Source organism: Erinaceus europaeus, chromosome 12, assembly GCF_950295315.1.
Source record: "Erinaceus europaeus chromosome 12, mEriEur2.1, whole genome shotgun sequence".
Taxonomy (NCBI): Eukaryota; Metazoa; Chordata; class Mammalia; order Eulipotyphla; family Erinaceidae; genus Erinaceus; species Erinaceus europaeus.
Window position 1 is genome coordinate 94,215,229 of NC_080173.1, and position 22,799 is coordinate 94,238,027.

General features: G+C 46.1%; 1 protein-coding gene and 1 non-coding gene across 2 annotated transcripts; both read left to right on the forward strand.

Moving 5' to 3' along the window:
- Positions 1–1,806: 1,806 nt before the first annotated feature.
- On the forward strand, positions 1,807–21,979 carry CENPV (centromere protein V). The gene is made up of 5 exons (XM_060204479.1): positions 1,807–2,231; positions 6,527–6,625; positions 9,240–9,309; positions 19,535–19,649; positions 21,660–21,979. The coding sequence occupies exons 1-5, from the start codon at positions 1,873–1,875 to the stop codon at positions 21,782–21,784; spliced, it is 768 nt and encodes a 255-aa protein (XP_060060462.1). The 5' UTR covers positions 1,807–1,872; the 3' UTR covers positions 21,785–21,979.
- On the forward strand, positions 11,095–11,201 carry LOC132542203 (U6 spliceosomal RNA). Its single transcript, XR_009553310.1, has one exon. It is a non-coding gene; the product is annotated as a U6 spliceosomal RNA (small nuclear RNA).
- Positions 21,980–22,799: the final 820 nt, after the last annotated feature.

Sequence of the window (22,799 nt, forward strand, 5' to 3'; positions counted from 1 at the left end):
CTAACCCCGGCTCCCCACCTGCAGAGGAGTCGCTTCACAGGCAACTTTCTCTCCCCCTCTCTGTCTTCCCCTCCTCTCTCCATTTCTCTCTGTCCTATCCAACAACGACGACATCAATAATAACAACAATAACCACAACAACAATGAAAAACAAGGGCAAAAAAAGGGGAAATAAATATACTTTTTTTAAATATTCATAAAAAAAGAGAGAGAGATTGAGAGAGGAGGGGAAGATAGGGAGAGAGAAAGCAGACCTGCTTCACTGTTTGTGGATCGACTCCCCTGCAGGTGGGGAGCCGGAGGCTTGAACCAGGATCCTTGCACCTGCAGACCAGTATGGTATCTCCTCTCCCCCCACCCTGTATTTTCTTTTTTAAGATGTATTTATTTTGGTACCAGGAGATACGGTTATGCAAAAGTCTTTCATGCCTGAGGCTCCCATGTCCTATGTTCATCATATACCAGAGCTGAGTAGTGCTTTAGTGTTTTCTCTCTCTCATTAAAATAAAACATAAAAATACGTGAAAATAAATAAAGTGAAATCTACAGCTTTTATATTTTTAAAAGGATTATTCAGTTTTGAGAGAGAGCGAGTGAGAGAACTCTGACACATAGCATTGAACTTGCGACCGCTGGAGTCTCAGGCATACAAGTCTGGCCCACTAGCGCTACCGTGGAGAGGAGAAAATGAAAGAGACCAGAACACAGAAGCCTCCTCCTTCAGTGCAGTGGGCACTGAGCTCCAACTTGGGCCGCACACATAGCAAAGCAGTGCACGGTCCACATGACCTGTTTCGCAGGCCGTGTATATGAATCTATGTACATTTTCCTTCTGCACTCGGAAAGACCAAGTCAAAGACTGATTCCCCTGATTTGTCCAGCAGGTAGCAGGTGGCAGGCATCTTCACACACCTGAGCTCACTCCAGGTGGACAATGGCTCCTCCCTGGGAAGTTACTGTCTCCTTCTTAGAAATGAAATCATCCCAAGCAGCCGACTTATACGGGGCTGTGGATTCAAGCTGACCCTAGGAAAGAAAGAAAGAAAGAAAGAGAAAGAGATACTGTTGAATGTAAAACATTAATTCCCCAATAAAGAAATAAATTATAAAAAAAAATAATAAAAAAAATAAAAAGCTTCTTCACAGCAAAAGAAACCATTACCCAAACCAAGAGACCCCCTCACAGGATGGGAGAAGATCTTTACATGAGAAGATCTTTACATCAAACAAGAGTTTAATAACCAACATATATAAAGAGCTTGCCAAACTCAACAACAAGACAACAAATAACCCCATCCAAAAATGGGGGGAGAAAAAAAAAGAAAAAAAAAAAAGAAAAAGAGAGAGGGAGAAAAAGAAAGAGAGAGAGAAAGAGAGAAATAAAGAGAGAAAGAGAGGGAGGGAGAAAGAAAGAGAAAGAGAGGGAGAAAGAAAGAGAAAGAGAGAAATAAAGAGAGGGAGAAAGAAAGAGAGAGAGAGAAATAGAGAAAGAGAGGGAGAAAGAAAGAAAGAGATAAAGAGAGAAACAGAGAAAGAGAGAGAGGGAGAAAGAAAGAAAGGAAGGAAGGGAGGAAGGAAGGAAGAAAGAAAGGAAAAGAAAAAAATTCTGTATTCAGGGGCAAAGGAGGCACCTGGGCGGTTGCAGATGACCTGTAGGTGCTGGGAGCCGGTTGCCGAGACGAGGTCCCGTTATGCGGGCAGGATGGGCGAGCAGGTGCAGGCCTGAGGCTGCGGGCCAGTGCGGTCCCCAGCGGGTGCGCGGCAGGTGCTGCGGGCGCGCAAGTTGGCAGGCGGGCGGGAGCGCGCACGGAGAGGCGGGAGGCCGGCGGGGACGCGCGGGCGGCGGGGCCTGCGCTCCAGGCTGCGGGAGCCATGCGGCGGACGAGGAGCGGCGCGGCCACGCAGCCACGCGGGCAGAAGCGGCCTGGGGCCTCGGGGACTCCCGCGCCCACCGCTGCGGCCTCCGGCAGCGGCCGCGCACGGCGCTCAGCCGACCAGGCCGGGGGCGGGAGCCGGGCGGAGCCCAGATCCCCGTCGGCGAGGCGGCGGCCGGGACAGTCGCCGCCACCGGCCCGGGAGGCGGGTCCCGAAGAGCCGCCGCCGCCGCCCGCGACCCCGACGTCCTCGGTGTCCACGGTGGACCTGGGCGAGCAGCGGGAGCGCTGGGAGACGTTTCAGAAGCGGCAGAGGCTCAGCTTCGAGGGCGCCGCCAAGCTCCTGCTGGACACCTTGTGAGTGCGGCCCGGGGCCCCGGGTGCGGGCGGCTGCGGCGGCCCGGGGGCTGCGCGCCTTCCCCGGGGACGCTCTTGTGCCGCGGCCCCGGGCCTCGCGCTTCGCCGGCTGCGGGGCCTGGTTTCCCCGGGGCTGCGCGGCCTGGCCCGGGCCCCGGGCGGGGGGAGGGAGGCGGCTGCGCCCCGGGGACACCCCCCACCCCCACCCCGCCCCGGGCCGTCCGGGCCACCGGCTCCGCCGCGCTCCCGGGCTGCGGCCTCGCGTCTTGGCGCGCGGAGTGCGGGCGGCCCTCGCGGGTGAAAGGGGACATGGATGGAGCCCGGGACTTTGTTCCTGGCCGAGTCGCTTTGGATCTGGGCAGCCCCTCTTTGGGGAGAGTTGGTGGGAAGGGAGGGAAAAATAAAATAAAATAAAATAAAATAAAAGACCAGGGGTGTGTGAGAAGAGGCTTTTATAGTTTTGAGGCAACTTGGAGAAGAAATCCCATGGTTGTGCCGGGGGCTCGTTGGTCGCGGGGAGCAGCGCGCGGAGACCCGGGGGGCGCGGACCGCGCAGGGGGAGGGGGAGGGGGAGGGAGAGGGAGACCTTGTGTTCTCCTGCGACTCCTGTTCCTGGCGGCGGCCCCCACCCCCAGCCTGTCCCCCAGCCTCGCTACTGCAGGAAAAGAACCCCCAGCTAACTCTTTGCATGGCCAGAGCAAGATTTCAGAGTTTTCTTGGTCTTTAAAATGAGCGATTGTTCTTTTTTCTATGGCAAACGCTGCCTTGTTTTGTCCATCCGCCACAGCGTTTTTAGATCTCTGCCCTATAGACCAGTTGTGCCTCAGAGAAACAAGTAAGTTAGCACCCTAGTACGATACCCACGTAGATTATATTGTGAATTAAAAAGGTCAGGATCCCAAGGGATTAAAAAAAAAAAAAAAGACCATCTTAATAGTCACCTTACAACCTGAAGATTGTGCTTTTTCTTGGATGAAAATGTTCCTGGGTCTTTGTTCCAGGAGAAATTCTTCTTAGTTTATACGAAGTGATTTTCAGTATGCTTCCTGAACTGTTTTTGCTTTGTCATCTTAAGTTCATCATAGACTGAACTTAAAAAAAAAAAATCTTTCATTAAACATTTTAGTATCTCTGGTGTGTGTGGTATGGTAGATATAAGAACCATAAAGATGCTCAGGAAATTCAAAATAAAAGTATCCTTTAAAACAAACACTTAGAAAAAATAATAATAAAGAAAGCAAACTTTAATGGTCAAGAATTTTTTTGAAATGTTCACAAGTGTTTCAAGCCTAGCAGGTTGGCATGAGTATATGCATTTCATTAAAATGTTTAAAAACATATACATATATATATCATTCTGGATGATTCAACTTTGAAAACATGGAAAAAGCAATCTTGATAACCAAAGGCATATTAAAACTTTTTCCCCTGTAATTATTACTTGAGAAGATACAGTGAAATATTTTCATATTCATTTCTGATGAGTATGTTTAACCCTTTCAGAAATAATTTGCTGGTATTTATCAAATCTTAAAGCTTAGTTAAGGGCATGTATATACACAGACATATAATCACTTAAAAACACTATATATGTGTATATACACACATACACGTGTATATACACATATATAGTGTTTTTAAGTGATTAAAACTATATGTGGTATATGTATATAATAATTGAAAATGGGAGTCGGACGGTAGTGCAGCAGGTTAAGCACAGGTAGCGCAAAGCGCAAGGACCAGCATAAGGATCCTGGTTCGAGCCCCCGGCTCCCCACCTGCAGGGGAGTCACTTCACAAGCGGTGAAGCAGGTCTGCAGGTGTCTGTCTTTCCCCCTCTTTGCCTTCCCCTCCTCTCCATTTCTCTCTGTCCTATCCAACAACAACGACAAGGAGAATAACTACAATAAAACAAGGGCAACAAAAGGGAATAAATAGTTAAAAAAATAATTGAAAATATGAAAAGTCATGTACATGAAAACTTCTGAATATAATATAGAAAAGTTATGGGGCTTTGTTCCTTTTTTTTTTTTTTTTTTCCTCCAGGGTTATTGCTGGGCTCGGTGCCTGCACCATGAATCCACCGGTGCTGGAGGCCATTTTTTCCCCCTTTTGTTGCCCTTGTTGTTGTAGCCTCATTGTGGTTATTATTATTATTGCCATTGTTGATGTTGTTCGTTGTTGGATAGGACAGAGAGAAATGGAGAGAGGAGGGGAAGACAGAGAGGGGGAGAGAAAGACAGACACCTGCAGACCTGCTTCACCGCCTGTGAAGTGACTCCCCTGCAGGTGGGGAGCCGGGGGCTCGAACCGGGATCCTTACCGGTCCTTGCGCTTTGTGCCACCTGCGCTTAACCCGCTGCGCCACCGCCCGACCCCCGCTTTGTTCCTTTTCTGAAGGCTTTTCTTTTTTTAATTTTTTACTATCTTTATTTATTTATTGGATAGAGATAGTCAGAAATGGAGAGGGGAGAGAGAGATAGACACCTGCAGTCCTGCTTCACCACTCGTGAAGATTTCCCCCTGCAGGTGGGGACCGGGGCTCGAACCAGGGTCCTTGGGCACTGTAACATGTGCGCTCAACCAAGTGCACCACCACCCGGCCCCTCTGAAGGCTTTTCTAAACCAGAATGTTCAGTTAGATCCCCTTATCTCTTCCTAGTTGCCTGCATAACCTTTGTTGCAGTCATTTAAATATTCTTTGGGTAATTTATTTGATGCCTGCCTGAGGTCAGTAAGACCAGGAACCGTGTTTGCTATATCTTGTTCACTGCTCTCTGCCCAGTGCCTAACTTGTATAAAATTTTCTAGTTGGGAAACTGGTTACAGACCTCCCCTGGGAGAGTGCCCGCTTTGCCTAACACATGACTTGGGTTGGAGCCAGGCCCCCAGCCTGGGGTGCTGTGGTGTCTTTTCCATTGTCTTTCTCTTCTTTAATCTTTATTTATTGGATAGAGACAGAAATCAAGCGGGAAGGGGGTGATAGAGAGAGAGAGAGAGAGAGAGAGACAGAGAGATACCTGCAGCACTGCTTCACCACTCGCAAAGCTTCCCCCCTGCAGGTGGGGACTGGGGGCTCGAACCCAGGTCCTTGCGCATTGTAATATGTGCACTCAACCAGGTGCGCCCCACCCAGCCCCTACTGTCTCTCTTTCTTAAAAAAAGGTGAGGGGAGGCGTGGTGGTGTATCCCATTAAACACACATAGTACAAAGTGCAAGGACCTGCGCAAGGATCCAGGTTCAAGCCCCCAGCTCCTCACCTGCAGGAAAAACACTTCACAAGAGGTGAAGCAGGGCTGCAGGTGTCTTTCTTTCTCTCTGCCTCTTTGTCTCCCTTCCTCTCTCAGTTTCTCTCCGTCCTGTCTAAAAAAATGGAAAAAATGGCCACCAGGAGCAGTGGATTCGAAGTGCCAGTGCCGAGCCCCAGCGATAACCCTGGAGGGCCCCCCAAAAAAAAAAAATTACTAATGAGAATGAGAGGAAGAGAGATCCGAGCTTTACTTTAAGTCACTGTACCACCTCCCAGGCCACTGTCTGTCCATCACTTTCCACCTAAAATAGTTCAGAGCAGCAAAACCTCAGCGACAGTTTAAAATATTTGTTTTTCTAGTAGATATTTAACATGTAAATAAAAGTGTTTAAATGGATGGGACTACAGCCCTCCAACTGGGCTGAAAACCTGAAAAGTATACTCCTTTGCCTTGTGCTTAGCCCATGTTCAAGCCTGGCCTTCTCCACATTGAAGGGAACTCCCTTCAGTGTTGTGGTCTATTTTTTAAGACTTTTTAAAAAAAATATATTTATTTCCTTTTTTAAAAAATTTTATTTGTTTATTTATTTATTCCTTTTGTTGCCCTTGTTGTTTTATTGTTGTAGTTATTATTGATGTCATTGTTGTTGGATAGGACAGAGAGAAATGGAGAGAGAAGGGGAAGACAGAGAGGAGGAGAGAAAGACAGACACCTGCAGACCTGCTTCACTGCCTGTGAAGCGACTTCCTGCAGGTGGGGAGCCGGGGGCTCCAACTGGGATCCTTACGCCGGTCCTTGTGCTTTGTGCCACATGCACTTAGCCCGCTGCACTACCACCCGGACCACCTGTCTCAATTTTAAAACATACGTAAATAAATTCATCCATATAGCCCTTACTATTCAAATTTCTAAAATGTACTGGAGTGATGTCTGGTTCTTTCTCTGTCTTCTCCATAAATAAATAAATAAATAAAATCTTTAAAAAAGTGAAATTCTGCCAATTCAGTCATCCTTATCTTTCTGCTCTTTTTTGTTTCATTCAGTGAATACCAGGGCTTAGTGAAACACACAGGAGGTTGTCACTGTGGAGCAGTTCGCTTTGAAGTTTGGGCGTCAGCTGACTTGCACATCTTTGACTGCAAGTGAGTGTTTTCTCTTTCCAAAAGGACTTAACGGGGACTTCAGAGTTTAAATGCATGGTCCAGGAGGTGGCACAGTGGATAAACCATTAGACTCTCAAATGTGAGGTCCTCAGTTCAATCCTAAGCAGCACATGTACCAGAGAGACAGCTGATTCTCTCACTGTCTTCTCCCATCTTTCTCATTAATAAATAAATAAAATCTTTAAAAAGAGAGAGAGTGAGAGAGAGAGAGAGAGAGAGAGTTTAAATACAGCACTTGAGAATCATCTGGTGAGGTGGGGAAGAGGTGTGGGGGGAGGAAGTGGCACAACATTGGTCCTGAGTTGATAATAGTCAGGTGATGGGTGCTTATAAGTTAGTTATCCTATTCTTTCCCCTTGTCCATGTACTTGAAATTTTTTTTTAAATTTATTTATTCTATAGAGACAGCCAGAAATCGAGAGGGAATGGGAAGATAGGGAGAGAAAAAGAGAGACACCTGCAGCACTGCTTCACCACTTGCAAAGCTTTCCCCCTACAGGTGGGGACCAGGGGCTTGAACCCAGGTCCTTGCGTACTATATCATGTTCACCCAACCAGGTGTGCCACCATTCAGCCCCTGCACTTGAAATTTTTAACAACAACAACAAAAAAGTTTTTTTTTCTCTCTCTCTCTCTCTTTTTTTTTTTTACCCCCCCCCCCCCAGCACTGCTCAACTATGGCTCACGTAGTGCTGGGGTGGCAGGACAGAACTTAGCGCTCAGGCTGAGCATCTCTCTGCTGTTTTTCCTGCCCGTAACAAAAAAGTTTTACAATCACGAGGGCGTCTAAAATGACTAAGTCGGCTGTCTCTCTTTGTGTGACTTTTTTTTTCTTCTATAGCAGAACCCCCCTCTCCCCCCCCCACCCCGGTGACATAGAACAAAGTCCTCCAACCTGGATCTGGATCTGGATCTGGCAGAGTAACCCCTCAGACTAATGCTGCTGGTGGGCCTGGGGAGAGGCGGGGCACTGAAGGAGAGCTTCGGGCAATGCTTACACTTGGGGGAAGATGGAGGGTTTGTACACATTGCAGCTCACTGTGTTCCTGACATTCCCATCTGTTCTTCGAGACAAGGCACATAGTAGTGCCAAGAGCCAGGACCTGTGGAGGGACTGCTTTCTTTTCTTTTTTGAATTTTTTTTTCCCTCCAGGGTTATTGCTGGGCTTGGTGCCTGCACCATGGATCCACTGCTCCTGGAGGCCGTTTTTCCCCCCTTTTGTTGCCCTTGTTGTTGTAGCCTCGTTGTGGTTATTATCATTGCCATTGTTGATGCTGTTCGTTGTTGGATAGGACAGAGAGAAATGGAGAGAGGAGGGGAAGACAGAGAGGGGGAGAGAAAGACAGATACCTGCAGACTTGCTTCACTGCTTGTGAAGCGACTTCCCTGCAGGTGGGGAGCTGGGGGCTCGAACTGGGATCTTTACGCCGGTCCTTGTGCTTTGTGCCACCTGCGCTTAACCCGCTGCGCTACAGCCCGACTCCCTGGGACTACTTTCTAGCACCTTCCCAGGCAATGTGATAGAACAGGGACGACAGGCCCTGACTTCTGCACTGATTTAACAGTATCCAGCTCTTATTGCCCCTAGCTAGAATACCTGGGTTATATAAGAATAATGTATCCAGGGGCCAGGTGGTGGCCCAACTGGTTGAGCGCACATGTTATCTATCATGCGCAAGAACCCAGGTTTGAGCCCCCAGTCCCCTCCTGCAGGGGGAAGGCTTCACAAGCAGTGAAGCAGGGCTGCAAGTGTCCCTCTGTCTCTCTCCCTCTCTATCTCCCTCTTCCCTCTCAATTTCTAGCTGTCTCTATCCAATAAACAAATAAAGATAATAAAAAATTTTTAAGCATAATATATCAAAAAAAAAAAAAAAGAATACTATATCAACACACTGGGATTATTCACATGGGGGAACTGACCACTCTAGGTTACTTACAGGGGAGTCCAGGCTGGAGAAAAAGCAGCATGGAGTAATTTGCTTGAGAACATGTTAGAACACTTAATTTTTTTATTATTATTATTATCTTTACTTATTTATTGGATAGAGACAGCCAGAAATCAAGAGAGAAGAGGATCAGAGACAGACAGACAGAGAGACACCTGCAGCACTGCTTCACCACTTGCAGCGCTATCCCCTGCAGTTGGGGACTGGGGGCTTGAACCTGGTTCCTGGAGCATCGTAACATTTGCGCTCAAGCAGGTGCGCCACCACCCGACCCCAAGTTTTTTTTATCTGTTTCTGGTGTGGATATTCAAAGGCATGAGGTTGTAGGAATGCCTAAAAGCTACTTTCTAAGTGTCACTGGACTCCAACAGTTTTCTTCACTCTAATACATCCGGGCACAGAGAGCTGGCTGTGGGACCTGCAGCCCTTCCGTACACCACTGAGACCAGAGGCCTCAGCTGGCCTGTCCGTCTTCCCGAGTCCTCCACCCCTGGAGGATGCAGGAAGGAGTCTCTCATCACCTCTGGGATGACCTGGTTCTTGGAACAAGTCTGCTTAGGCCCCTTGGTGGCGCTCGTTGGTTACAGATAGTTGTTCACAATCTGGGACATGTTCTTACTTATTTTTAATTTATTTATTGTTGTAGCTGCAGCATTTGCAAGAAGAAGCAGAATAGACACTTCATTGTTCCGGCTTCTCGCTTCAAGCTCCTGAAGGTTAGTGATGAGTCCAGGTGCAGGCGCAGGGATCCAGAGCCCACTGGCGGAGAGGAGCACTCCTGCAGAACTTAGGGACAGAGAGGATGGGAAAGACTCTTTGGCGTGGGGTGGGCTTTCGCTTCCCTTACCACCCAGGATTCATGTTTTAAAAGGATTCATTTTTAAAAGGTTATGTTATTTCCCAATTTACATTTTGGGTGCGTATTTAATGTTGTGGAACTATTTCTTTTCTTTTTTTTTTTAATACTTTTTTATATATATATTTATTTTATTTATTTTTTCACTTTTGTTGCCCTTGTTGTTTTATTGTTGTAGTTATTATTGTTGTTGTTGTTGTTGGATAGGACAGAGAGAAATGGAGAGAGGGAGGGGAAGACAGAGAGGAGGAGAGAAAGATAGACACCTGCAGACCTGCTTCACCGCCTGTGAAGCGACTCCCCTGCAGGTGGGGAGCCGGGGTTGGAACTATTTCTTTTTTTTTTTTTTTTTTTTTTTAAAAGATTTTATTTATTTATGAGAAAGATAGGAGGAGAGAGAAAGAACCAGATATCACTCTGGCACATGTGCTGCCGGGGATCGAACTTGGGACCTCATGCTTCAGAGTGCAAAGCTTAATCACTGCACCACCTCCCGGACCACAAGAGTTTGTCGGGATTTTTTTTTTTTTTTTTTTTTTTTGCTTTACCAGAACACTGTTCAGCTCTGGCTTATGGTAGTGCAGGGGATTGAACCTAGGGCTTTGGAGCCTCAGGCATGAGGAACTATTTCTTTTAATGCAGAGAATAAAAATAATATAAGATCACCCATATTCTGTTAACCCGTAGTGACCACAGCTCATCTTTGTGGTTTATTTAATTTATTTTTAATGCATCTTTTCAAAAAAAGTTATTTATGTATTAATGAGAAAGATAAGAGGAGAGAAAGAACCAGACAGCACTCTGGCACATGTGCTGCCGGGGATTGAACTCGGGACCTCATACTCGAGGGTCCAGTGCTTTCTCCACTGCGCCACCTCCCGGACCACTTTGTGGGCTCTCCATAGGCCAGTCTATCGTGTATGCTTTGTGTTCCGTTTTTGTTGTTGTTGTTGTTTCCTTTTTTTTTTTTTTTTTTTTTTGTTATCGATGGGGTTCAGTACCTGCACTGTGAATCTACTGCTCCTGGAGGCCATTTTTTCCCTTTTTTCTTTCTATTTTATTGGATAGGACAGAGAGAAATTGAAAGGGGAGAGGGAGATAGAAACTGAGAGAGAGAGAGTCGGGCTGTAGCGCAGCGGGTTAAGCGCAGGTGGCGCAAAGCACAAGGACCGGCATAAGGATCCCGGTTCGAACCCCGGCTCCCCACCTGCAGGGGAGTCGCTTCACAGGCGGCGAAGCAGTTCTGCAGGTGTCTGTCTTTCTCTCCCCCTCTCTGTCTTCCCCTCCTCTCTCCATTTCTCTCTGTCCTATCTAACAACGACAACAACAGTAAAACAACAAGGGCAACAAAAGGGAATAAATAAATAAAATAAATATAAAAAAAAAGAAACTGAGAGAGAAAAATAGACACCTGCAGACCTGCTTCACCACTTGTGAAGCATAACCCCCACAGGTGGGGAGTGGGGACTCGAACCCAGGTCCTTGCTTGCTCATGGTAATGTGTGTACTTAGCTGGGTGCTCCATTGTCTGGCTATATATGTATATGTATATATATATATATATATATATATATATTAATCAAAGTAGGATTTTAGCTTTCTGTTTTATAACTTTTGTAATTTCCCATTGAAAATGATGTGGTTTGTGCTCGCTTCGGCAGCACATATACTAAAATTGGAACGATACAGAGAAGATTAGCACGGCCCCTGCGCAAGGATGACACACAAATTCGTGAAGCGTTCCATATTTTTGGGTCCATGCTCCCAGAGGGCTAGAGAGTGGGAAAGCTATCATGGGAGGGGGGTGGGTTATGGAGATTGGGTGGTGGGAATTGTGTGGAGTTGTATCCCTCCTACCTTATGTTTCTGTTCATTAATCCTTTCTTAAATAAAAAAAAAATTTTTTTTTTAAATTTATTTTAAAAACAAAAAAAAAGAAAATGATGTGGTTTTAATGAAAACACTTTTTGCGTTGTTGTTATAGGAGCTGGAGAGTTTCTATTATATGAGAAGGTCCCCCCTAGTGTTTACAACACTGAGGACTGAACAGTAGCTTTAGGCATCATCCTTTGTCAACTTCACTGGCCATGTGACTTAACATTTTCCAAAGATATATTTATTTATGAAAAGTAGAACCAGAAAGAGAGAATCAGAGCATCACTCTGGCATGTGTGGTGCCAGAGATCGGACTCTGGACTACTGGTTACAATTCTGTTTGCGCTACTGCTCGGCTCTTTCTCCCTCTCTCTCTCTTTTAAGATTTTATTTATTTATTTATTTATTTATTTATGATAAAGATAGGAGGAGCTGGGCGGTAGCTCAGTAGGTTAAGCGCACGCACGTGGCGCAAAACGCAAGGACCGGCAGAAGGATCCCAGTTGGAGCCCCCGGCTCCCCACCTGCAGGGGGAGTCGCTACACAGGCGGTGAAGCAGGTCTGCGGGTGTCTGTCTTTCTCTCCTCGTCTTCCCCTCCTCTCTTGATTTGTCTCTGTCCTATCCAACAATAACAATAATAACAAGGGCAACAAAAGGGAAAAAAATAGCCTCCAGAAACACTGCAGGCACCAAGCCCCAGTGATAACCCAGGTGTCAAAAAAAAAAAAAAAAAAAGGGAGTCGGGCGGTAGCGCAGCGGGTTAAGCACAGGTGGCGAAAAGTGCAAGGACCGGCGTAAGGATCCCGGTTCGAGCCCCCGGCTCCCCACCTGCAGGGGAGTCACTTCACAGGCGGTGAAGCAGGTCTGCAGGTGTCTCTCTTTCTCTCCTCCTCTCTGTCTTCCCCTCCTCTCTCCATTTCTCTCTGTCCTATCCAACAACAATGACATCAATCATAACTACAACAATAAAACAACAAGGGCAACAAAGGGAATAACTAAATTTTTTTTTAAAAAAAGCAAGGGCAACATAAAAGGGAAAAGAAAGAAAGAAAGAAAAAATTGAATTGGGAGGGGGGTGTGGGGCGAGCTAAGCACACATGTTCACCATGCGTAAGGACCCTGGTTCGAGCACCCAGGCCCCACCTGCAGGGGGAAATTTCATGAGTGCTGAACCAAGTACTACAGATGTCTCTCCATCTCTCTCCTCTATCTCCCCCCCTCTTAATTTGTCCTATAAAAAAGAAAGAAACAAAAGAAGAAAGAAAACGGCTACCATGAGCTGTGGATTTATAGTTCAGGCCCCAAGCCCCAGTGATAACCCTGGTGGCAAAAAAAAAGGAGGAAGGAAGGAAAGAAAGATCTGAAAGGAGAGCCAGTAGGGAAGGTGGAAAAAAGCTGAAGAGAATTGGGTCTACAGGGGCCAGGCGGTGGCACAGCGGGTTAAGCACTCACATAACAGTGCACGAGGACCCCGGTTCAAGCCCCTGGTCCGCACCTGCAGAGGGAAAGCTTCACAAGTGGTGAAGCAGGGCTGCAGGTGTCTCTCTGTCTCTCTCCTTCTCTATCACCCCCTCCCCTCTCAATTTCTATCTGTCTCTGTCCCATAATAAATAAAAATACTGAGAGAGAGAGAGGGAGAGCTGAGTGTGTGGAGACAAATGGAAGGAGTGGTACAGAAAGGTCAGGCTAAGAAGAACAAGTTAACAGGTCAGTGGTCAGGAGAAGTGAGTGTTGGCTTTGTTGATGTGCTGGTCACCGTGAGACCTGAAGACAGAAGAGCTGAGTGCGTAGCAGTGCAGTGACAGGCTGACTTCATGTCCAGTGGGGAGCAGAGGAAATAAGGTTGCGGGGGTGGCCGCACACAGTGATGTGAGAGTAGGATCTCAGCGCTGCCGAGTGACCTCAGTGATGAAGTAAAGGGACAAGCAGCTGCTAGTCCTCCTGGTTATTTCTCAGGGCAAATGTGGTAAGACACACACACACACACACACACACACACACACACACCCTAGTCCTACACACACACACACACACCCTAGTCCTATACACACAGCCTAGTCCTACACACCCTAGTCCTACACACACACACACACACACACACACACACACACACACACACATCCTAGTCCTATACACACAGCCTAGTCCTACACACACACACACACACACATCCTAGTCCTATACACACAGCCTAGTCCTACACACTCTAGTCCTACACACACACACACACACACACATCATAGTCCTATACACACAGCCTAGTCCTACACACACACACACACACACACACCCTAGTCCTACACACACACACACCCTAGTCCTATACACACAGCCTAGTCCTACACACTCTAGTCCTACACACACACACACACACACATCCTAGTCCTACACACGCACACCTAGTTCTACACACACACACCCTCTGCCTTCCACCACCACTTTCTCTTTCTCTCTATCTCACACACACACACCCCTCCGCATTTACCATTTTCTCTCTGTCTCTCACACACATACATACACACACCCTCCGCCTTCAACCACCACTTTCCCCCTCTCTCCCTCTCTCTCTGTCTCTCTCTCTCTCTCTCACACACACACACACCCCTTGGACTTCAGTGATCACTTTCTCTCTCTCTCTCTCTCTGTCTCTCTCTCTCTCACACACACACACACACACACACACCCCTTGGACTTCAATGACCACTTTCTCTCTCTTTCTCTCTCTCTCTCTCTCTCTCTCTCTCTCTCTCTCACACACACACACACACACACACACCCCTTGGACTTCAATGACCACTTTCTCTCTCTTTCTCTCTCTCTCTCTCTCTCTCTCTCTCTCACACACACACACACACACACACCCCTTGGACTTCAATGACCACTTTCTCTCTCTCTCTCTCTCTCTCTCTCACACACGCACACACACACCCCTTGGACTTCAGTGATCACTTTCTCTCTCTCTCTCTGTCTCTCTCTCTCTCACACACACACACCCCTTGGACTTCAATGACCACTTTCTCTCTCTCTCTCTCTCTCTCTCTCTCTCACACACACACACACACACACACACACACACACACACACCCCTTGGACTTCAGTGATCACTTTCTCTCTCTTTCTCACACACATACACACACACACCCCTCCACCTTCAGCCACCACTTTCTCCCCCTGGGAGGTCAGCCAGTCTTTCGTGGCTAGTTCTTCAGGTACGTGTGTGCATACAAAGGCAGTAGAAGAATGTCTTCTTCTTCTTAGGGGAGGCTTCCAGGACTTTTTGCCCTGTGTGATTCTGCCATTCCCAGTGGACTCTTCCTCTCTCAATATTAGAGAGGGAGGAAGGGAAAGAAAGAAGGAGAGAAGCCCCAAACCTCAGTCCTTGTGCGTGGTGAACTGTGAGCGCTAGGGCTGCTGAGTAATTGACTGGGATTGTGCGGTGCTTCCTCGCGTCCATGACCCAGACTCAGACCATTAAAGGAAGCTTTGGTGCTGTGGTGTGTCTCTCTCTCTTACCCCCCCCTTGTCTCCCTCTCTCCTCCCCTCTCTTTTTTCTCCCCTTTTCTTCCCCTTTATTGGGGGATTAATGTTTTACATTTGACAGTGAATTCAATAGTTTGTACATGCAGAACATTTATCAGTTTTCCACAGAACAGTACAACCCCCAGAAGGTCCTCTGTCATCCTTTTCCAGGATCCTCTGTCTTTATCTTGAAAGAAAAAGAAAAAAAGTTGGGAGTCGAGCGGTAGTGCAGTGAGTTAAGTGCACATGGCACAAAGCGCAAGGACCGACGTAAGGATCCCAGTTCAAGCCCCCATCTCCCCACCTGCAGGGGAGTCGCTTCACAGGCAGTGAAGCAGGTCTGCAGGTGTCTGTCTTTCCCTCCGCCCCCTCCCCCCGTCTTCTCCTCTCTCCATTTCTCTCTGTCTTGTCCAACAATGACGACATCAATAACAATAATAACTACAACAGTGAAAACAACAAGGGCAACAAAAGGGAATAAATAAATAAATTATACTGAATGAGCTGTATTCTGACCCACAAGGTATATTCTTTTTTCTAAAAGAAATGGTAGTATATTAAATAATTTTTCACTTTATTATTTTTTTAATTAGAGACAGAAATTAAGAGGGAAGTGAGAGAAAGAGAGACCCCTATAGCACTGTTTCACCACTCATGAAACTTTTTCCCTACAGGGCTTGAACCTGGGTCTTACAATTGTGCACTCAACTGGGTGTGCCACTGTCTGGCCCCTGCATACATTCTTTTATAGCTTGCATTTCAATTTAATTTTGTAGTCTTGGAGATTATTCCATATTAATACCAGCAAGTAGAACAGCCTCATTCTTTTGGAAACTTGCAGAGTATTGCATTTTATTAATGTCTATAGGCTTTAGCCAGTTTTCTGTTGATAGGCATTTGTATTATTTCTAAAGATAAGCCTTTAGAAAGTGCTAGAATATCTATATAGAGGTCAGGGGTAGGTAAGGTAATGGTTATGCAAAGAGACTTTCATACCTGAGGTTCCAGAGTCCCAGGTTCAATCACCACACCTTCAATGCTCTGGAAAAATAGAAATAAACACACACACACACACACACACACATACAAATATATACGTATATTATTGGGTATATATGCAGCTTTACTTGCATGACAGTTTTCTGGAAGTAGAATTTCCTGTATTGAAGAATACACGCATTGGGGGCTGGGCAGTGCTGCACCAGGTTAAGTGCACATAGTGTGCAAAGCACAAGGATCCTGGTTCAAGCCCCTGCCTCCCCACCTGCAGGGGGGTCGCTTCACAAGCAGTAGAGTCTTCAGGTATCTCTCTTTCTCCCCACCTCTCTGTCTCCCCTTCCTCTCTCATTTTATCTCTGTCCTAGCCAATAAAACAAACAAACAGACAGACAAAATGGCCTCAAGGAGCAGTGGATTCATAGTGCAGACACTACTTTTAAAAGTTGTGGCCATCCATCTGAGTAGTTGATGAGCATGGGCGTCATGTAATAGATTGGAGATTGAGTTTGTTTTTCCTTTCCTCTGAGCTTTATTTCATTTCCTGTTTGTATGACCCACAAAGGAAATTTTCCCTTTGTCTCTGATGTGTGGAAAGTATTCTTTTCCTGCTTGTTTCCTTTGTAGATGAAATCAAGCGCAATCACTGGCTTTCTGTTCTTTTCTCTTCTCCTCCTTCTGTTTCTGGGGTTATTGCCAAGTCAGATAGAAAGACTTGGGGGCAGGGAGTGAGGAGCGGCACCACCACACTCAAGTTTCCTCCAGTGTTCTGAGGCTGGACTTGAACCAGGGTCAAGTGCACAGCAAAGTAGGCACACTAGGCACCCCACCCCCATTTTTTTCTTTAAGATTTATTTACAGGTCCGGATGGTGGCACACCTGGCTAAGTGCACATATTACAGTGCACAAGGACCCAGGTTCAAGTCCCTGGTCCCTCCCCCCCCCCCCCCGCAGAGGGAAAGCTTCATGAGTGGTGAAGCAGAGCTGCAGGTGTTTCTGTCTCTCCCTCTCTATCTTCCCCTCCCCTCTCAACTTCTGTCTATCCAATAATAAATAAACAAAAAGATTTTTTTATTTTATTTATTTATTAATGAGAAAGATAGGAGGAGAGAGAGAGAGAGAAGCAGCCAGACATCACTCTGGTACATGTGCTACCGGGGATTGAACTCAAGACCTCATGCTTGAGAGTCCAATGCTTTATCCATTGTGCCACCCCCCCCCCAGACCACAATAAAAAGATTTTTAAAAACTTTTTTAAACAAAGATTTATTTACGGCTCCCCACTTGCAGGAGAGTCGCTTCACAAGCAGTGAAGCAGGTCTGCAGGTGTCTGTCTTTCTCTCCCCCTCTCTGTCTTCCTTTCCTCTCTCCATTTCTCTCTGTCCTATCCAACAACATCAATAATAATAACAATAATAACTACAACAATAAAACAAGGCCAACAAAAGGGAATAAATAAATATTTTTTAAAAACTTAAGAAAATGTATTTACTACATATGAGGGAGAATGTTTCACATGAGATAGAATGAGAGAAGGAATTGTTGGGTTGTGACGCACTAGGTTAAGCATACAGTGTGAAGCTCAAGGATTCTGGTTCGAGCCCCCAGCTCCCCACCTGCAGGGAGATCACTTCACAAGTGGTGAAGCAGGTCTGCAGGTGTCTATCTTTCTCTCCCTCTGTCTTTCCCTCCTCCCTCCATTTCTCTCTGTCCTATCCAACAGCAGCAACAACAATGGAAAAAAGATGGCCTCTAGGAGCAGTGGATTTGTAGTGCAGGCACTGAGCCCAGCAGTAACCCTGGAGGAGGAAAAAAAAAAGAATGAGAGAGAGAAGGAGGAGGAGTGAGAAGCTAGATACCACCCTGGTACATGTGTTGCTAGGGACAGAACCAGTTATCTCAGACATGAAAGTCCAGTGATCTACCAGTTGAACTATTTCCCTAACTGCAAGTTTTCCCAAGACTTTGAGCAATGCTGTCTGAGGACAAAAGAGCTACTCCTAGGGTAAGCTGTTGGAATTTTTGTTCCCTGGCAAGAACAGGGTATGCCGACTTGCCTTGCATCAAGAAAATCTGGAGGCTAAGTGTTTCTTTTTTTTTATTTATTAAAGAGAAAGATAGGAGAGAGAAAGAGAGAGAGAGAGGACCAGACATCACTGGTACATGTGCTGCTGGGGATCAAACTCAAGACCTCATGCTTGAGAGTCTAGTGCCTTAGCCACTGCGCCACCTCCTGGACCACGAGGGTAAGTGTTTCTGTGTGCAGTTGACCTAACAGAAGTCACAAGCAGTCACACTCCAGACTCACAAATCTATGGGACAGTTAGGTGGGTTCCTGATCTTAGGGAACCTACTTGTCTCTGGAAGACCTTTCCTTCACTGGGGCCATAAATATATATATATATTATATATATATTATATATAGTTATTTATATATAATATATATAAATAACAATATGTGTTGTTATTTATATAAATATATGTGTGTGTGTCAAATTAAAAAAATATATGTGTGTATGTGTGTATATATGTACACATATATACCTATATATTTTAAATATTTATTGGATAGAGATAAAAAATAGAGAGAGGTCCGGGAGGTGACACAGTGGATAAAGCATCGGACTCTCAAGCATGAGGTCCTGAGTTCAGTCCCCGGCAGCACATGTACCAGGGTGATGCCTGGTTCTTTCTCTTTCCTCCTATGTTTCTCATTAATAAATAAAGAAAATTCTTCAAAAAATTATTTTAAAAATGAGAGAGAAAGGGAGAGAGACAGAGAGACACCTGCAGCCCTGCTTCACCACTTGTGAAGCAGGTGGGGACCAGGGGCTTGAGCCCAGGCCCTTCTGCACTATAATGTGAGTGCTTAACCAGGTGTGCCACCACCTGGTCCTTCTCTCTTTTTTTTCTTTTTAAACTTCTTTATTGGGGGATTAATGGTTTATAGTCAACAGTAAAACACAATAGTTTGTACATGCATAACATTTCCATATAACAATTCAGTCCTCCACTAGGTCCTCCTCTGCCATCATGGTCCAGGACCTGAATCCTCCCCCCACCCCCAGAGTCTTTTACTTTGGTGCAATACATCAACTCCAGTCCAAATTCTGCTTAAAGTTTTCCTTTCTGATCTTGTTTTTCAACTTGTGTCTGTGAGTGAGATCATCCCATATTCATCCTTCTCTTTCTGACTTATCTCACTTAACATATCTTTGAGCTCCATCCCAGATGGGGTAAAGAAGGTGAATTCACCATTTTTTAAAAATTTCTTTATTGGGCGGTTAATGTTTTACATTCAACAGTAAATTGTATGCATAACATTTCTCAGTTTTCCACATAACAATACAACCCCCACTAGGTCCTCTGTCATCCTTTTTGGACCTGTACTCTCCCACCCACCCACCCCAGAGTCTTTTACTTTGGTGTGATACGCCAATTCCAGTTCAGGTTCTACTTGTGTTTTCTCTTCTGGTCTTGTTTTCCAACTTCTGCCTGAGAGTGAGATCATCCCATATTCATCCTTCTGTTTCTGACTTATTTCACTTACCATGATTTCTTCAAGGTCCATCCAAGATGGGCTGAAAACAGTGAAATCGCCGTTTTTAATAGCTGAACGTTTGTTTTTTTTTTTTAATGACAAAAAATACATATTTGTGTAAAGAGAGAACATCCATTTTCTGTCCTTATTTAGGGAGCGGAGAGCTTAACCACTTACACGTTCAACACACACAAAGCGCAGCACACCTTCTGCAAGAAATGCGGCGTTCAGAGCTTCTACACGCCCCGCTCAAACCCCGGAGGCTTCGGTAAGTGAAAGGACTGGAGAGCTCTGTGTTGCTGGCAACGGCAACACGGGTGGTGAGTGCAGGGGGGTTGAGCCTTGTGGGGTAGGGGAGGGAATTTTAATCAAGTAAACGTGAACATTGTTGACGCTGTTAAATTCCGGTTGTCCTCCGTTGGCTAAGCAGCAGAACCTCCCTCCCCCGCCAACTCTTCTCCGGGTCTAGTGTGGCACAGGGGTGGGGACTTAGTTAGACAGGGTGATGCCACTTGCAGAGTGAACATAGAGTGAAGCAGCTGTTCCTGAAGGGCTGGTTCTCAGAGTGCTTTGCAGCTTCCAGACACCTGTGTTACCACAGCGCCCTCACCCACCCCATATCTCTCTAGCAGCCCCAGTGTTTGCTTGGCTTTGTTTTTCTTATATGTCATTGGAAACTTTTTTTCTTGTCTTCCTTGTGGAACAGAAAAGGATTTTCAGGAATATAAATACCTCGGGGCCAGGCGGTACTACAGCACACAAGGACCTGGGTTCAGCTGGACCAGCTTTTCCCCCTGGTCCCTACCTGCAGGGGGAAAGCTTCATGAGTGATGAAGCACGGCTGCAGAGGTCTCTCTCTGTCTCTCTCTCTCTCCCTCTCTTCTCCTCCCCTCAATTTCCCTCTGTCTCTACCTAATAATAAATAAATAAAATTTGAAAAAAGAAGAAGTATAAATACCTCTAGATGGAGTGGTATAAACTCGTAGGAAGTTCTTCCTGAGGGGTCGGGTGGTAGCACAGCAGGTTAAGCGCACATGGCACAAAGCTCAAGAACCAGCGCAAGGATCCCGGTTTGAGCCCCCGGCTCCCCACCTGCAGGGGCGTCTCTTCACAGGCGGTAGAGCAGGTCTGCAGGTGTCTATCTTTCCCCCCCCTTTCTGTTTTCCCTTCCTCTCTTGATTTCTCTCTGTCCTATCCAACAACAACAGCTATAACAACAGTAACTACAACAAGGGCAACAAAATGGGAAAAAATAGCCTCCAGGAGCAATGGATTCGTAGTGCAGGCACCAAGCCCCAGTGATAATCCTGTAGCCAAAAAAAAAGAAAAGAAAAGAAAGAATGTTCTGCCTGATGGAGTAAGAGTAATGCCCTTCTTATCTGTGGTCTTGTCAACATTTCCATTTTATAAAAAAAAAAGAGAGAGAAGGAGAAGAAGAAGGAGGAAGCTTCCAGTGGAGGGGTTGGGATAATGGCACTCTGGTGGTGGGGATTGTATGGAATTTTACCCCTCTTCTCCCACAATCTTGTCAATCATTATCAATTTAATAATTAAAAAAAAATTTTAAAAGAAAGTTCTACCCGAAGCTTGGGAGTGACCTGTGAATTTTTGTAACAGCCAAATTTATTTATTTTATTTCTTGCATTTGAATTATTTGGCCTGATAGTGTTTGCCACAGCGCCAGTCCTTGCGCTTTACAAGTGTTTTTTTAACACCTGGGGAGAATCTTTTTATTTATTTATTTAATCATTTGCCTCCAGGGTTATTGCTGGAGCTCCGTGCCTGCACTATGAATTCACTGCTCCTAGAGGCCATTTTTCCCATTTTGTTACCCTTGTTGTTGTGCTTGTTGTAGTTATTACTGTTATTGGTGTCATAGCTGTTGTTGGACAGGACAGAGAGAAATGGAGAGAGGAAGGGAAAACAGGGAGAGAAAGACAGACACCTGCAGACCTGCTTCACCGCCTGAGAGGCGACTCCCCTGCAGGTGGGGAGCCGGGGCTCGAACCGGGATCCTTCCGCCTGCTGTTGCTCTTTGCGCCATGTGCTCTTAATCCACTGCGCTACCGCCCAACCCCCTCTCTGTCAGTTTCATAGAAACATCCCTACATTTGAATCCTCTTACTTTTTTTTTCTTCTCCTTGGCTGAGTGTTGAATAGTGTCCAGCTTTGTCCCCGTCTGTCTCAAGGAGCCCGATCCCCATTTGAGAGCTGAGGAAAATCCACTAGAAGGCTGACACGGGAACGCCCGTCTCTCTCTGTCTCTCTCCCCCTCCAGGAATTGCCCCGCACTGCCTGGATGAGGGCACCGTGCGGAGCGTGATCATCGAGGAGTTCAATGGTAGCAACTGGGAGAAGGCCATGAAGGAGCACACGACCATCAAGAACATGTCTAAGGAGTGAGCTGCTGCGGAAGTTGCCCTCCCGGAAGCGGAGGAGTGGTTGGGGTCGGCGGTGGCGGCCCTCTCGTTCTATTCCAGTTGTCTTTAAGGCAGCTCTGTCCTTCCTTAAGCTGCATTTTGATGTAGGATAGTCAACATCCTTCTTTTACTTCCTAAATTTTGTGTGATCTTTTAGAAAAAAAATAAATAAATATTTTTAACATTAAATTAGTTGCTAGGGTGTATCATTTTTCTTTGCACTTTGATTTTACTTCTGAGTGAAATTACACTAAGTAGCAACTGTGGGCTGCACTAAGCATGCTTAGTGTACATAGACAGAACATACCTGCCATTGGGAAAGGTAAAAAGACAGATGGTCATTTGTAAAAAAAAAAAAAAAGATCTGAACACGGCGCCAAGCACAAGTACCAGGGTCAGGATCCTGGTTCAAGACCCCGGCTCCCCACCTGCAGGGGGAGTCTCTTCACAGAAGAGGCGAAGCAGGTCTGCAGGTGTCTTTCTCCCTCTCTGTCTTCCCCTCCTCTCTCCATTTCTCTGTCTTATCCAACAGGTGCTAAAACAGGTCTGTAGGTGTCTATCTTTCCTCCTCTGTCTTCCCCTCTTCTCTCAATTTTTTTTGTTTATATTTATTTATTCCCTTTTGTTGCCCTTGTTGTTTTATTGTTGTAGTTATTGTCATCATTGTCGGATAGGACAGAGAGAAATGGAGAGAGATGGGGAAGATAGACATCTGTAGACCTGCTTCACTGCCTGTGAAGCGACTCCCCTTCAGGTGGGGAGCCGGGGGCTCCAGCCGGGATCCTTACGCCGGTCCTTGCGCTTTGTGCCACGTGCACTTAACCTGCTGCGCTACTGCCCAGCTCCCCTTCTTTCAATTTCTGTCTGTCTTGTTCAACAACAACTACAGCAACGAAAACAATAACAACAACAACATGGAAATAATGGCCTCCAGGAACAGTGGATTCATAGTGCAGGCACCAAACTCCAGCAGTAACCCTGAAGGCAAAAAAAACACC

Coding starts and splice junctions, on each gene's coding strand:
- CENPV (XM_060204479.1), top strand. CDS start 1,873: ATGCGGCGGACGAGGAGCGGCGCGGCCACGCAGCCACGCGGGCAGAAG. Junction 6,626..9,239: donor TTGCACATCTTTGACTGCAA/GTGAGTGTTTTC, acceptor TTATTGTTGTAG/CTGCAGCATTTGCAAGAAGA. Junction 9,310..19,534: donor CTCGCTTCAAGCTCCTGAAG/GTTAGTGATGAG, acceptor GTCCTTATTTAG/GGAGCGGAGAGCTTAACCAC.